The following is a 17,176-nucleotide window of genomic DNA, read 5'->3' on the forward strand; positions in this document are numbered from 1 at the left end:
GAATCTCACTGCAGAACAGTTGTTATCCTTCCATGACAATAAAAAGTACCTCAGGTGACTAGTTTAGCCAACTAACTCCTAGCCATCCACATCTGATGAGGTGGAGACTGAATTGTTATATCCTCATGTTTTTTCTGATCCATACACGCACAGCTATTATCAAATCACACTGGCACTTAAAATAATTTCTGAATTTGGAAACCTAACAGTGTAAATTAAAAATTAAATCAAAATATGCAATGCCAGTGACAGCAGTGGCTGTGTGAGACATTATAGAAGTGGGAGTGAATGACTAAAAACCTACACTTTTCTCAGTTGGAACAACAAGTATATCACCAGTAATTTCAAATCTGTATAATATTCTATTAGGATGCAAACTTCTTATTTATTATCCACCTTTAGAATATTTTTACAACTACAGTTTCATACAGGTTTAAATAATTTCAATTATAAATATGAATTTTAAATATGAACATATGAAATATGAAAATGTGCATATCCATTCAGGACAGAGTCTGGGTACTAGTATCAAAGCAAGACACCATTGCTTAGACTAAGGATAGCCATGAAACTGCTTTCTTCAGAGATACTCCACATTTCCTCTCACAACATCCTTGTTTCAGTGTCTTGGTAAGAATGTTTAGAACCCAAAATTGTGGTGCTGTTGGGACAATACAGCCCTGGTGCCAGAGGTGTGACTGCTGAAGACAGAAGAAAGATATCCACAGCTGGATATTTCTCTGCCAAACATGTCTCAGACCACACTGGAGTCAGTACATGATCCAAGTCAAGCACCTTGATATCAGAGCTGCCTAAGAAAGCAATCTGAGTCTGGAACACTAGAGTTTATGTCCCTCTTTCCAAAGATATCCACAAATGTTAAGAGCTGCACTCATGAACGTTCTCAGCCAAAAGCCCAAGGACATGTTTTTGTTTTAGTGATGAGCTGATGGTACCACCTACTAGGAGTATTAGTTGCATTTTGAACAATTTTGAGGGATGCTATTTCCATTATGGGATGAGAGAAAGGTTGCATACTATAGGAGGCATCAGCTCAAGTGCAAGCTTCACTTCAGAAATTAATCTCAAATAGAACTAATTCAAGCAGTGTGACCCAAGCCTAGAGAAAGCTTAAGAAAAAGCAGCAGCAAAACCATCTTCTCTCTTTGTAACGTGGCTCTTTGAAAGAATGTAGAATCTGTCATTTTATCATCTGAAATTTTCAAGCCTACCATCAAGCACTGTGTTCAACAGATAGATACTATTTGAATTTTCTGTTATAAAATATTACTCTTATCTATTTGCCTTTTGTCAGGGGAGAAGGTGGCAGTATTATCTGAATTTAATAGATCAAAACTGATTTTAAAGGGTAACAGTTTTCTACAGGAAGGTATTTTAAAAGAACAGTTATCAAAGGCTAGTACAGCCATTTCCCCCATCCTCAAAAGTAACATGAAGAAGAGGGACTTTATTTCTTATGCTTTTGTTCTAGGAAAACATAACTTATACAGTGGTCACTGCTATGTCTTCTCAGAGCTCAGTCCTGCATTCATGGATCATACACGTCCATCTAAAGAGGTTTCACAATGACACAAAGATTACACAGCTCTTTTACTGGCTGCTATATGGAGCTATTATGACCTTCTAGCTCTGGAGTGCTCAAAACAAGTGAGAAAAATACTGCAGCTATAGAAGGAAAGAAAAAGGAAAAGAGAAGACACAGAAAAGCTTTCCCATGACAAATGCAGAAGTGCTCTAACAGAAAGATGAGGTGGTGGAAATAGGCACACTGCAACAATAAACTGTAATATGACATTCTCTAAGTGTCCAGTTAGCTTACTGCCAGGATTGGAGTTATCCTCTTTTTGTTCCTGTTCAGAGAGTTTGAAAAGACTTTTTTTTTGCATTTATCTAAACCTTTTAGACTGTGCCATGTTTGGCATTAAACCTGGAACACTGAACTTAGAAAATGTGGCACTCACTTCTGCTCTGTACACAGTGCATTTCAATATTACTGTCTCATTCAACTGCCAGATGGTCATGAATAATTATAACACAATTTGAGCTCCTAACAAATAACACTCTTTAAAACATGGAAATACAAACCCATACGTAACATTTACAACTAAGCACTAAGAAGCCATCCATGCACTGGTGAGATACCCAATTCATATGGTTCCCAGTAAAAGCATCTAACTGCCCATGGCCTGTATAAGGAAAAAGAGTTACCTTTGTATATTTGTTGATGGCCAACCTTATTAAATCAGATATGAGATTTCCAGAGTGTTTTTCAAATAAACTGATATTGGTTAGATTCTCTCCAGTTAGATTAATGAAATGGTTAGCATATACAACTTGTCCTAAAATACAAAAGAAAAGCAGAATTGTTTAGTTCCAGGTTTGGTTCTAGCAATATAAAACAGACAGGATTTCACTTCTAAGATATATATATATATTTTAGAATGGGCTTGTTGACCTGCATGTAATTTTAATTTATAAATTCATGTGAGAAAGCTCATCCTAAATTCAAGCCAATCTCCATCATTGCATTGAAATCTGGTATTATTCAGGTTGACAGTAAAAAAGCTTGGCACTTTACAGCCTTTTATTGGCACAGATTTTGCAGAGGAATAAAGATTTATTTATCTGCAAGTTCCTCTTTGTCACATGGCAGTGCGCATGTTCTGGAATCATGACATGTTTTGCAGATATGCAAGTTGATGACAAACAATTCTGGAGAGGTCTAACACTTTCCTTTGGATGTGTTGATGTAGAAAGCTGGCATGATCATGCTCCAACTTGAGCATTTGTAGGCATTAACAGATAAAATGGTGAAGTTAAGAGGCTGTAAGATCTTATCCCACAAGCTTTTCAACAGTACATCTCCCTTGACATCAGCGGAGCAGACAATACGTAGAGCGAGCCTCTATGTTATTCCTGGAAATATAAGGTGAAGCCCTGAATCCACTATCCTGCCACTGGTCTCAGCAGTGTGAAGTTTCCACTCAGAACACTTTACAGAATGAGATAAAAACCTAGGAAATTCTAAGCACATAAGAATGCAAGATGATGTATGTAGAGATATGACTGTCTTGACTAGTAAATTTTGTTGTTAAAAATCACGAGCTTTCTCTTACAAAGATGACTGCATTATAACTCAGAACATTATCTAGAAATAAATATTGAATTCTGGAAAATAAATTGCCTCCAACAGTTTCACTATCCTTTCTCCAAAATGTTCTAAAAAAGGCAAACACACTATCCCACAATGGATCATAAGAGAAACTTAGAATTATGGAACAAAAAGCCAACCTACACACTATACAGTAATGTAGAAACAGAGAAAATGTGTTAATGGGAGCAAGGCTGTGTTGTGACAGCACTTGGAGCAGGCAAAAGCTAATCCAAGAGTTCACATTCAACACCAGTTACAGGGGTAAGCATATAGTGTGTTCTTTCTATACCTCAACATTACTTCAACTGTTGCAATTCCTATATGGAATTTATATTCACAACTTATAATCAGGTGGTGTGAGGGAAGGTATGGTTGCAGTGACATACCAATTGTGAAAGAAAACACACTTTTGTGATTTATTTTGGTAGAATGGACATGGAAAACAGATATAAGCCTCACAAAACAAATAAAGTTCTCTTCTCTATTTTAACAACTCTTCAGCAAACTGAACTCCTCTGAAATTGAGTTCTTCAATTGTATTCTATGACCTTTTTAATCTAACTTCTATGAACAGCTTACTCTTATCAACTTACTTTTTGCCCTTTTAAAGCCTTATAAATTTTTTTAAAAAGATATTGCCTTGCCCTTTTCCTTCTGTACTTTTATAAGCTCCCCAGATTGAGGCTTCTTCTTTTGCCCAATATTTTCTTAGTGTCACACATGCTTAGCAATACAAATTCTCTCCTCCAAGAATCCTTGTCCTGGTCCATGCCTGGACACTTTTCCTACATTGTTGTCATCAAATTGCCATTCATTGTTATGCATTCTGGATATCTCTAAATGCATTTTTATTTGTGATGTCAGGAAGTGCATTGTTATTAAATATTTTAGTATGCTGCATCAGTTGAGTATGAACTCTGTGATCTTTGTTTTGACAGAGCAAATTCCTAATACAATTTTATTTAATTTGAGCTGCACAATGATTCACAAAGAACCTACCTTTACCATATCTGAGTTTACCCCATTAAACACAGACAGCTATGCTTAAAAACTACCAAAAGTAGTTTTTAAATTTTAGTAGTAGTTTTTATACTGGACAAATCAAGATGGGAAAATTAGGTAAGTCATATGCAAAAGAGTAAGTTCAAGAAAAAGGCCTGCATACTTACTCTTCAGTTTTTCACCTAGTACATGAGAACTTCCAATACTAGCCAGTTAATATCCAAATGGAGATGTAGTAAGTGCCATGATGGAGGAAAGACCTGTGATTAGAAATATATTTACTAATATGTAACATTTCTTTAGTGAATTCTGGATACTGTGCTAAGACAGGGTGGTCAGGCTTTGGAACAAGCTGCCCAGGTTTAGTGGTGGAATCACTATTCCTGGAAGGGTTCAAAAACATGTGGATGTGGCATTTGGGGACATGGCTTAGTAGAGAATGTGGATACGCTGGAGTAATGGTTGGACTTGATATTCTAAGATGGACTGCAATGAACATTATGAATATTTATGATCAAATACAATGTAACATGAAAATGTCATTCAGTTCAAGGAAAAAAAAAACCAAACAAAAAGTTTCATTACAATTCTATCTGTAAGAGGCCGTTCATGAAGCTTTGATTCAAGCTTGACAAATTACAACATCCTTAGTTAACCTTTTTTTTTACAGAGAAGCATTATGTAGCACAAAAGTTGCTAAAGTGAACTTTAAAATAACTCCAACATTTTAGTACTCTCTTCCCTGAAGTTTACTTGAAATTACTGTTTTTAATCAGCTCAACCACTACTGACATGCTAAATAAATGTCCAAAATGCTGCTTCTCAGCAGATCATTCCTCTCCAGATACTAGTTTGTACAACATAAGCCTGAAATTCCTTTTCTGTCTTTATAAAAGATTTGAAAGCATTAGCTATGTGTATGCACAAATCCTAATGGTGTATACTTCAGTTGTATTTAATGCTGCTCTGCCTCCTTCCACATCTACACTTTTCTTTTATAAAAAATCTTTTCCCATTCTGTGTCAGATTTCAGAATGTATTTTTAAAGAAATGCCCCTCCTACTGGGATGCTCAGAAATTTTAAACATTACTACAGACAAACACCAAGGAATTTTTTAAACAAGCTATGCTAATTCAAGCCTACTTATCTACCTGTAATTGGTACTATCATTTGTATAATATAGGAAGAATTCTAAAGTTACAGAATGAAAATAGGTAAATAAAACAACAACAGAAAATCCAGATCTAATTAGTTGTGTTTACCAAGTACAGGATGGCATTTAAAAAAGAAAAAAATAAAAGCAAACCAAAAAGATTAACTTATATTAAGCCAAAATTTTTCAAGTTGAATACATAATGCCACATAAAAAAATAAAATTATAAAAAGACAACAACCTTTGCCTGATTTTGAATAGTAAATGCTGCCAGGACATTACTAGGAAGTTCACAAAGGTGACCAACATGCACAGTCAAAGCATGAAGCTCTTCCACCAACACTGATGGTAACTGAGCTTCTAGTTCTTCATAAGGATGCAGCACTCTATCATTTTCCACCTTAGGGGGTTCCAGATACCTGAATGTACAGAAAAATACAATACACACCATCAGAAAACAGTTAAGTAGCAGCTACACAAAGCTCAGTACCCCATTTAATAAAATGTGCGTAAATCTCACCTGAAGATGAAAACTTTCACATAATGCAAAAATTTAAGACATTGATGCCTGATGCTCTCTGCTTCAGAGTGCAAGTGTGCAGCTTGACCTGAAGTAAAAGAGACCAGAAGCTTAAAGCAGATGTCAAGCACACCATGACTTGTTTAACATTTGCATTCTCCACAGTAATTAGACCAGACCACTAGAAAGACATCCTCTGAGGGCAAGCTGGGAGGTGACTGATGGTAAATACCCACTTCTAAATGTCATTTTGCCAGAGATCCATTCTTTGTCTTATCATCTCAGGCATATATCCAGATACAAACAGAAAAGAAGACACTCAGGAAAGGTGAGGGTAAGTACTCTCAGTGCCAGAAGAAATCATTCAGCCCTACTACCCTGCTTCCTGACTGCTTCCAAGACACCTTCAGTAAAGACATGGGTAAAAGAATTTGTCAGTACCCTCTTCCCTGGACAGACTTAAACTGTGATAAGGTTCAATAATAAGGTACAAATAAGTTCAATAAGGTGAACTTATTTGTAAATATGCTTTGTAACTTTTCCTTGGAAGCATCACTGTTGCACAGAACCTTCAGTTGTATAATGCTAAGAGCCATCCATTCACAATCCTGCCTTTCACTTGCAGTTCACTTTCAACTGCTTCAGTTCTGGCTGTATGTCTCCTTTCCTTTGTTCTCTGAAGCTATTGTTCTCATGGTGTTACCATCCTCACCTTGCACCTACAAGCTCAAACATCCCCATTAGAGCAGAGATTCACTGGAAGTTATTGCCACTGTGTTAGAATCATTCCTTATTTATTCCTTTACCTTGCCTTGTAGCTTTTAGCTTGTATTAGTGCATAATAAACAAAATAACTGCTGCCCAACAATATATATACACACAAAAGCTTAACAAGCAGTCAGCCTGCAACATGATTACAACATATGCTGATTATTCAGAGCATCTTCAATGCAAGCATCAAATGAGGGCCTTGAGCAGGACCAAATGAAAGTGCATCACCCTAGAGGAGATGCATGGCAAAAACTCTTGGTCACCTACTACACTGGACTGCAGAGCCAGGGAAGGACAGTTCTTCTTGCTCCTCTCCCCAGCTGACCACTGGGGAGTCTTCCCATTTTTTTGATCTTGCTCTCACTCTCCCTTTTGTTTTCCCCCACCTCCTCCAATTACCTGGAAGTTCTGGAAGTTCATATATGACACTTGTTACAGATGCCAAAAATAAAGCTTTGTGCATACAATTCTACCTCAACATCTTTTGAGCAACAACACTCAGTGAGCAAAAGCAAACCATTCTGGTATAAGCACCAGAATATTCCAGTGTACAGCCTACCTGCACCACACCAGAAGCCATAGTATCTGCCATGGTAATGAACCAAAAGTTTGGAACAGAGTGAATTGATCCTCTTAAAGTAATTATTTATAGATATTACTGCTGATTTGTACAAATAACAAATACTGTATCCTAAATTCTCAGAAGAACTGTTTAAACGGAATTTTATATTACAGTATTTTCACATGCCTTCTTCATTACACAGTTCTCAGTACAAAGTCTCCAAAGGCAATCAAGACTGATAGGAAATGAAATTTAAAGTAAAATATTGATATCTATATAAATACACAGTACAACATAGATTTACTGAGCCAAAACTCTTAAATGGCGTTTCAACAGTGGTGACAGCACATTTTTTTAAGAGACATCAATAATAACATTACCCTCTGACCATTTAAAATACTTCAATCCTCATGACACCCTTCTACTACTAGCCCACTTCTATAAAGAGGGAACTGAGTCACAGCTGAATCAGTGACTTGCTTCTGATTCAGAAAGAAAGCCTGGTGCAAAGCACAAAATTCAAGTTCTTCATTTTACTAGCTTAATTGACAAGTGGAAGAATGGGATACAAAGAAGAGAACACAACCAAGCAGATGCTTAAATTTAAGTGAAAAATAACCCCACAGAAGAGTTTCTTCTGTGAGTTTCTTTCTGTAGTTGAAAACTGCATAACAGTTTCTTGATGATGAACTGCATATGAAAGAAGCTTGATGATAAATTCACATCAATTATTTAAATGGCAGAACATCACAATATTAAAAAAAACAATAGCAATGTGTAAAAATATTCACTCATAGAACACTAGCACATTATCTGTAATAAGAAGACACTATAGACAGTTTATTTCTGAGTAATTACTGAACTTCTCAACTTGCTAAGTAATTCAGCCTTCAACTTATAATAAGCCCAAGGCTGCAATAATCCTTCAGAAACATGCTGCTTCTCATACCTCAGTATTGAGTTGAAAGAAAGCATTTTGTAGTGATCCTGTTTTATCGATCCTGCTGCAAAGATAAACTAAGTTTGTAAATAACTCAAAACTAACCAAATCTAACTAACTCGTTTAAACATTAGCCAATGAAACACTGAAAAAAGATTCAAGCCACTACCTTTGTAACTAAAATTATTGTTGGGATGATCAATGAAATTTTCTGGTTTTAATTAAAAGAGTTAATAGTTTTGCCGAATCCTGCTCTAGGGGTGACACCTTAAGTCAAATTAATGCAAAATGCCCTACTAAGGATTGCTCTCTCCATCACCTTTACAGGCAAATCTGGTTTCAAACTGACTCCCAGCATTTCCACTCTATCTATTTCCCTACTATTTTACCTCACTTGGTTGCCTATACTTCTACCCTAACTGCAGTTTTATGCTGTTTATAAAGGAGCAGTTCTGAGGCACACTCCAAAATCCCTTGGTCAAGAGTCAAAGCACAAGCATGATCTGTGAGAATTTACTTCTTTAATGAAAGGTAGTCAGTTGCCTATTGCAATGTCAAATTAAATTCATAAAACTTACCAAAATCAGATGAACTCATTTGTACTAGGTTTTCCAGTCTGTGTATCTGTTGCCTAATTAAAGGAATACAAAGATTTATGGTATTTATAGAGGTAAAAGTTGTTTAACTCCACTTTAGTAAACGTAAAATAGAACAGAGAAAGGTAAGAGCTGTTTCTTGCTTTGTAGCTCTGAAAAAACTTATGCAAATGTAATTTAGAAAACAGTTTTAGTGAAAAGCAATGGACACATCCAAGCGTGAAGGGATGACATTGAATAGACTTTGTGCATGTTTATAACTCATTAAACACAGTAAAAAAAACCCCTAAACAATTGTCTGAATATTGGGGAACGCAAAAAACAACAATACAGACAAAAAACCCCCAAAAGCCATTCCCTGCAAGCGATCTTACCACAAGCATAACACAACTTCATATTTGACCACAGATTAAACCTAAAAGTTAGTTCTCATGGCATATACTCAGTACACACTAAATTAATCCACTTGTGAATGTGCATTAGTACATCCTGTCTGCAGCTTCTCCCGTTCCTGGTTAAGGTAGTCAGCTCCTTAACTACAGGACAAAGCATAAACAGCAACAAAAAGAGCAGAGTAAAAGAAGATGTCTTTAGAAAAGTTAAAGCTCAGTTCAGTTTTGGAGAGGAAAGAGAACATTTTTAAAGAAGCCCAGTGCCACTGCAAACGAAGATTTAAAAAAAAAAGCTGTAACATAGGTAAATACTCAGCCATATTCTGTAACAACTGTTATTTGCAAGTGGTTGTCCAGTAGAATCTCCACAGAGATAAAGCAGTACTAAACTGAATATATGAAAAGCACAACTGTGTCATACAGACTTTTGAAAGAAAATGCTGCATAAATTGAGGAGAGAGCTCTCTGCCTCATTTCTTATGCAGTCAAAGCAATAACTACTGAAGGATTCTAAAATAGGCTACTTGGATCTAACACAAATCAAATGTTCTTATGAAAAAAACCCTGAAAACTAGGAAGCACTTAAAAGACACAAGAAGCATGTAAAAGACAAAACTACAAGTTGTAACTTGCATATTAAAGTGCATACAGACAGTAAAATTATCTCACTTCACTCTATCTTGTTTTCTTGGATAAAGCCATGTCAGCTACCCTTCCATCATTTAGGTGGGTTGTAGAGTTTTTTGTCTGTTTGGAAATCAAAGTTGAATTTTTGACTGGATTTTTCAAGGATTTCAACCGTGTAAAAGGGAAGGAAGTCTGAAGCAGGAGGGCTTTATGAAACAGGGCTGTTGAGACTGGTGTTTAGAGAAGGAAGGTATGAGAAAGGAGTGACAGCAAAAAAAAAAAAAGAAAAATACTCTCCAGTGAATTGACAAAGACAGAACACAGTGGGCTGATAAAATTAAAGCACAAACTGGGCAAAAGAAACATAACAAAAATACCATTATTTAAATAAATCATTTTAGTTTCAATTTGCATTTGTACCTCAAGGATTGATCCTCATGGCTGTTAATCATTAAATCATTTGATTTGCAAATACACATTCTGACAGATAAACTGTTACTTCTGTTTTTTAATCAAAGATATATTATCTTAATATACCCACTTAAATGGTTACATAGTCTCATTCACTTTGACTCACACTTCTCTCACATGAAAACCCGTAAGTAAAATTTTTACTATGCAATTACTATTTTAACTTGCAGTTCTGCAGTATACTGTTATTTATTACAATATTTTAAAACTGCAAATCATTTTTAATTACAATATTAAGTATAATTTCAGATGTTAAAAGAGACTAGCTTTCTGTAGGCATATATTTAAACATAGATGTAAACTTTACTTCATAAACATAACTATTTACAGCCACCCTATCTTCAAAAACTACAGTAACTTGTACTTAACATATTCAATTTCCACAGTAGAAAAAGCAGAAAAAGCAGTTTTTCTACTTTTAGTTGTCAGCTGAAAAAAACAAATGAAAGTGTTCCATTTTATGACTGAACACATGAACTGAATGTCTCTGCAGAGACATCCCCCTTTGCAGAGGAACTTGTCACACCAAAAGACAACTTAGCAACCAAACACTTGGCCAAGAGTTAGCTGAAATCCATTATTCCAACCAGGTCAGTAGGTTTTAAAGAATGTACAGTTTGAATAACTTAAAAACCACATTATGACTTATGTTCATCTCTATTACAATTACAGAGCAATTCACATTACAGGAAAAAAACTTTAAAAATAGCCATTTAATTCAACATTCCTGTGTCACTGCCCAGTGATTCTATGTTCATGAACAGTTAAAAATCCGACTAAATACTGAAACTTTTAACTGAATTATACTCCTATCTCCCACTTTATCACTTTGGGTTTTTTTTAAAAACACGGTGAGGTCAAAGCTTGCATCAAGCAAGCAAAGCTAAATAATAGTGCTTTTAATACACTTCCAGTCATCTATGTCACCATGTTCCCATAAGCCAGACCCTATTAATCATGTTGCACATCATGCCCTTGGTCATACCCTAAAGGGATGGAAGAATCCCCTGCAAAGAAAGGAATGATGGAATACACCACATATATTTGTGAAATCATACAAAAGCTCCTCTCCCATCCACTCTCTGTATGTGCTGTACATCCTGAGGATTATCAGTAGCAAAGAGGATTATCAGTGATCTGTGTATTTGCATTGACCAGATTAAGCATCTACATCGAATTAGTCAAACACTGAGTAACTGTATCTGAAGAGATTGCTGAAGCTATCCTAATCCAAACAATTGAAGAAAGCACTGCAACTAGCATTTGTAGTATTTGATTTTTAACCTCCACTTTCCTTTATGCACAAAAAAGGACTAAAAATCTTCAAAAGACAACTTCAATTACATGGGTAGCACAATCTCATTCAAGGAAATCTTATATAGTCTATTCATAGAATTCTGAAGCTAGAGCCCTCTAAATTAACCCCAACAATCTGTTGTAATAACTATACTTAATTTTTTTTTATCTGGTGATGCCTCAGATATGCATCACACTACTTAGAAACTTAATAATAAGTCACATAATATTAAGAACCCGTGACACAATGCACTTCTTGCTGCAATTCCATCTGTGTCCTATCCATCACTTACTGGAGCATTAAACAGACAGCATTAACCATTTTTAGATGCATTGCACAGCCTAGTCTTTTATGATGTTTTAAATCTGAAGGTTGTTACACCCTTACAGAAGGTATAATTACAGATGTGGATTAATTATAAAATACAATGTTATCATACCCAAGTAATCCAAAGAGAAATCCACAGGATTCAACTAATGCCGTTTCAGTGACCCACTGAAAGCCAAACAATTCCACTGTATTTTCTTCATAGTCATTTGGAGAAGGATCTAGTCTCAGCAAAACCCTGCAAAATAGAGCCAACAATATTCATACATTTTCCAGTAATAAACCTATGGAGTACAATATCTACAGCTGGCTTATGTACCACCAATACTTTCTGAATACATCAGCAACGAGTACATGACAGATGTCTCAAAGACAGTTGTACCTTTTAGAGCAATATGATCTATAGAAATACAACAACTCCTAGCTTCAAAAGCATAAAAACAGGATATAGTCACAGGTCACAGCAGATTTTGGAAACAAAAATTAACAGGCTACTTCCTTGATGTATTTTCATACTTACAAAGGGGCTGAGACAGAACACACAGACTATGAGGAGAAGATGCTGCAATGTAAGATAATGCACTGCTCTGTATGCTGGAGTTCTGTCTCAAGGCACACTATATACTCAGTAACTAACACTAGAACCTACATTTATTCATTTACATATATTTAATAATATTTATACTGAACACACTGCTAAAAGCACACTTGAAGGCAGATGAACAGATGAGGCTCAAAATGGGACCTTGTCACTATAACTTAAGCTAACACTAGGCCATGATGATCCTCTGCTCTTGCTAAAGAAAATTTAAATAATACCAGAAGTAGCATTTTACTCAAAGTGGAGAAAAATCAGACACCTGTGTTAAAACATCATAATTGTACAAATAAAAAAATGTTTCATTACCATGCATTAAAAAAAATTGCAGCAAACTGCATGACAGCATAGTAAATTATTTTAGAATTTTCCCACTGCCTTTCATAAAATAATCCCACATAGATGAAGCTCAATTCTCTACTAAGTAAAAACTATCATTATTTTAAAAATTAAAAATATATACTTGGCAAGCATTTAGTTTCCATTATATTACACACCAAATTCACATTCTGCTTGAACTATGCACTGTTTCATTCTCAGAGGCAAAAAGACAATCTGATGAATAATTGGCTCAATCTCCCCTAACACTTTAGTTCACTTGGTAACTTTCTGAATACTGGACTGTTTTGAAGCCTCTAGCAACTAAATCCAGCTACTCCAGTTCCAAGCAACGATGACAGAAGAGTCCCTCACATGGAGGCTTTTCCAGGACTTTGCAATCCAGGTAGACAACATAAATACACAGTGGAAGAACCGAGTTATCACAACTATAGTGACTGGGAAACCTGTCTACATACAAGCTCCTCAGTGAGTTTTAATGACAGAAAAAATTTCAGGTGAAATGTTTCTTCGTCAATGTGGAATCCACTACTGATATATTCCTGCAGATACAGGATCCCTCAATCATCTGCTTGATGTAAATTTGAATGAATGTGCTCTGATGCAGCTAAAAAATATGATAGATAAGGCAGAGAAAGGGGGAGAGGTGCAGTGGACCCCCCCCTTAAGCCTTTAGAGAAAACACTGTGAAAATAAAGTAACAACACAAAATACAAAGCCTGGCAGGAAGACAGACAGACAGAAAGATTAAGCTTTTGTAGGAAAAACAAGACAATCCCTGTAAGATGAGCAAACAGCACAGAAAACTAAGCTGAATGACAGACAATAAGGCAAATAACACTTAAACCAAAGTGACATTTTAAAATCTCACAGAAAATACTTATTTGCTATGCCTATGACTTCAGAACCTTAAATCCAGAATGCATGGATTTAAGGGTGAAGGGTGAAGCTTTGAGAAAGATGGTCTTAAAGCTACTAACTAGGGCAAGCTCCAGCAGTTTGGGGAAGCCAGGCAGAGAGAAAAATGGTCAGCATTTATTAGAGCACATGACTGGGAAAAGCAGTACTGAAACCTCCTCAGAAATTCAAGTGATCTCAGATGCTGCTGCCCAACAGGCCAGTTTTGAGTTATCCTAACAGGCTTGTAAATGTCCATTACAGTATCTTAAAAGTAAGTTCAGAAAGCTAAGAACTGCATCTAGAGCACATCAACACAACAGCGCTTCCCACTTTGGTATCACCAAGTTGATTTCAGGATCAGAAGAGCTGGAGAACAAACTGATTTAGAAACCTGTCAGCACCAAACATGAGTGGAAAGAACATCTTAGAAGGCTTTTTTTATATTTGTAATTCAAAAATATCCCATACCTCTTAAGAGACCCACTTGCTAAATAAGACTCTGCAGAGAACCTTCTCCCTCCATTTTGGCTGTCAAAGGCACAAGTAAAGAAAGATGGCCTTGAGTTCTCATGCTCCACTTCCATCGCCAGCTCCAAGCTTTCAGTGAGAAATGAGGATGTGGAGGAAGCCCCACAGTCGTCCTCCATTGTTTTCACCTGGCCCAGAAAAAAAATAGTTAAATACAAAAATACTCTTAGCATTTCTTCAAATGAATTTCTCATTGTTACAACTCCACATCATCCTTCAGCTCAAGTGAGGACACAGATCCAACCAACCGTAACACTGAAGTAAAAGCTGAGAGACACCACCAAGAAGGGCAATCAGGGTCACATGCCCTCTCACACAATTCTGCACCTTTGTGCAACCACATCTTCCTCGTTGAACAGAGCCTGTTCAAGAAGACACATCAGTGACTTAAAAAAAAAACAACAAATATTTTCTTCTGGTTTGGCTCTCTAAATTAATTAGTGATGAGGTTCGACTAGTAGTAGGTTATAACATGAGGCAGGAATGCATTACAAAGCTACTTCCTGCAACACTTCATTTTATGACCAGAGTAGCCATGCTATGGAAGTACATCATGTACTACAGGCTCATAATATTAAAAACAAAAATCTAACTACCCAGGAATCTGAAAAAAAAAGAGAAACAGAACCAAAAAAGGATTACCATGTCCAAAAGAAGTTCACTGTACAGTTAATATTAGTGTATTCATACTTTATACAATATACTGAAAGAGCAGAATTAGGCAACAGGTGTCAGAGAGGCCTATAAAATATGCAAACAATATAACTAGAACGCTAAATTAAAGTTTTCAACTTCTTTGCTGGTAGATCTTGATATGGTTCTTACAAAACTAATCTACACAATGGCTAGAGGTAGGTAATACAGAAGCTTAACTAAAATATATGCTCAAGGGGAAAAGAAAAGTTTCCGTTCTACTTTCTCACATCCATTCCCATTCCTGTGGAACAGGCGGCTGGGAAAGTAGAAAAAGAATGACTTCTGTGCTCCAGTTTACAGCCAGACCCTCTGTAGGGGTGTCGGGACAGCTGATGAGAATGATCTCGGCCACAAGAGCTCCAAGGAAAGCCTGCTCAGTTCGGGGAACCAAAATCGCCCCACAGGACAGAAACCCCCGGGGAACAGTTACATAAGAGAGCAGCTCTTCCCGGCTGCCATCAGTTCCTTACCTGTCTACCACATCCCTGACGCAGCGGAAACAAACGAGCGCTTTAAGCACCTCAACCTCCTTGTCCTCCAAGCAGAACCTTCCAGGCGGCTGCAATCCGCGGGCAGCAGCTGCAAAGCGGCGGGAGCAGCGCTGTGGGCCGCCGGGACGCGCCCACGAACACGACCCGCACGCGTAACGCCTGGGCCCCGCGCCGCCCCCTCTGCGCGGAGGCGCTTCCCGCCGGGCCAGCCCCGGGCGGCCGGCACAGGGACTCGGGCGGCCGGCACAGGGACTCGGGCGGCCGGCACAGGGACTCGGGCGGTTCCGCCGCTGCCCCTCCGCGCCCGGGCCCGTTCCCGTTCCCGTTCCGTCCGTTCCCGTTCCCGTTCCGTACAGCCCGCGCGCCGCCGCCAGCCGCGCAATGCGCAGGCGCCAAGGCGCCCATTGGCCGCCGGCCGCTCCTCCCCGGCCGCGCTTCCTCCGCCCGCTCCGCCTCCTCCGGCGGCGCCTGCCCCGGCTCCCGCCCGCTCCGCCTCCTCCCCGGCACGGCAGCGCCTGCCCCGGCTGCCCCGGCTGCCGCCCTCTCCCTCCCCGCCTTCCGCTCGCCGCTCCTCCCAGGACTGACAGGCTGGGTGTCCCTTGGCGGGCCCGCCACCACAAGTGGTTTCTGGCCACCTCGCACATGAACGCCACCGTCTTGCCACTGCTGTTCAGCTGCCTCCCTTGTGCCCACAGAATCGTGGAACTATAGAATGGCTTGGGTTGGAAGGGACCTTAAAGATCATCTACTTCCAACCCTCCTGTGGTGACTTCAAATACACCAGGGCGTTCAGAGCCTCATCCAGCCTGGGCTAAAACCCCTCCAGGGATGGGGCATCCACAGCATCGCAGTTCAACCTGTTCTAGTGCCAAACCACCCTTACCGTAAAGAATTTCTTCCTAGCACATAATGTAAACCTACTCTCAAATTGAACCCATTCTGCCTTGTCCTGTCTCTACATGCTGTTATAAATTACTCTTGGCCCATCTTTCCTGTAAGTTCCCTTGTGCTGCCTGTCCCTGTCCCCTACCTTTCTCTGGTGTCTTTCCCGTCTAGATTTTACCTGAACCTCATTTCCCTTCTCCTCAGCTTTCTCACTTCACTCATTCCCATGTTCCCTCACAGAGATGGGCATGAGGTTCTCCTGGTCTTTTCTGATGCCTTACAAATGGAGATCCAACCTTCCTATGTCTGCAAGGTAATGCTCGTATCCCCAAACACACACAATTCCCATCAAGCTTGGGCAGTGGTGTTCAGTGCATTTGAAATTCAAGCTTGGTATCACTCCTGTCATTTACTGCAGCATCTCCATTGGGTGTCACAGCCACCACAGAATGGGGGCCAGGGCAAAAGTCCTAAAACCTGTGCCTGGCATAACTTAGCTTTAAGTGCATGCTGTGCACGTAGAGGCTTCTGGATCTTATTTTTTTTAAATGTGGTATTATTTTGGATTGCTGTGGTTTGATTTTGTTTCAAAATGAATGCTTTTCCATTTTTGCCTGGATTTTGGGTGCAAAATAGCAGCAGTGCACAAAACTTCCTTCTAGTAAGAAAGTTACTATAAAAAGTTTTGCTGCTGCTGCTACAGCTTGCTCTGAAAGCTTTGCTGTGATTTAAAATGCTTCGTTTGCTCCTGTGTCTGTAAGAATCTCTCATTTCCTTCTTTAAATTCCTGTCTAATTAAAAAAACAGTACATCATGGTTAAATAAAACTGTACCCAGGATAACCCTGATTTCCATATGCAGATTTATCTGCACTGACAGCCCCCTCTCCCTCTCTTAGTCTTTCT

At 38.4% G+C, this 17,176-nt stretch overlaps 1 protein-coding gene across 1 annotated transcript in view; it reads right to left on the reverse strand.

Annotated features, from left to right (window-relative positions):
* The window catches only part of MMS22L (MMS22 like, DNA repair protein), a 90,036-nt gene extending 74,395 nt beyond the window's left edge, over nt 1-15,641 (reverse strand). The window contains 9 exon segments of the mRNA XM_036380964.1: nt 2,230-2,360; nt 4,345-4,368; nt 4,371-4,437; nt 5,573-5,750; nt 5,852-5,939; nt 8,703-8,755; nt 11,947-12,072; nt 14,140-14,327; nt 15,366-15,641. Of these exon segments, the coding sequence (XP_036236857.1) occupies nt 2,230-2,360; nt 4,345-4,368; nt 4,371-4,437; nt 5,573-5,750; nt 5,852-5,939; nt 8,703-8,755; nt 11,947-12,072; nt 14,140-14,318 (846 nt within the window). The 5' untranslated portion in view covers nt 14,319-14,327; nt 15,366-15,641.
* Nucleotides 15,642-17,176: the final 1,535 nt, after the last annotated feature.

This window comes from Molothrus ater, chromosome 3 (genome assembly GCF_012460135.2).
Source record: "Molothrus ater isolate BHLD 08-10-18 breed brown headed cowbird chromosome 3, BPBGC_Mater_1.1, whole genome shotgun sequence".
NCBI classification, from domain to species: domain Eukaryota; kingdom Metazoa; phylum Chordata; class Aves; order Passeriformes; family Icteridae; genus Molothrus; species Molothrus ater.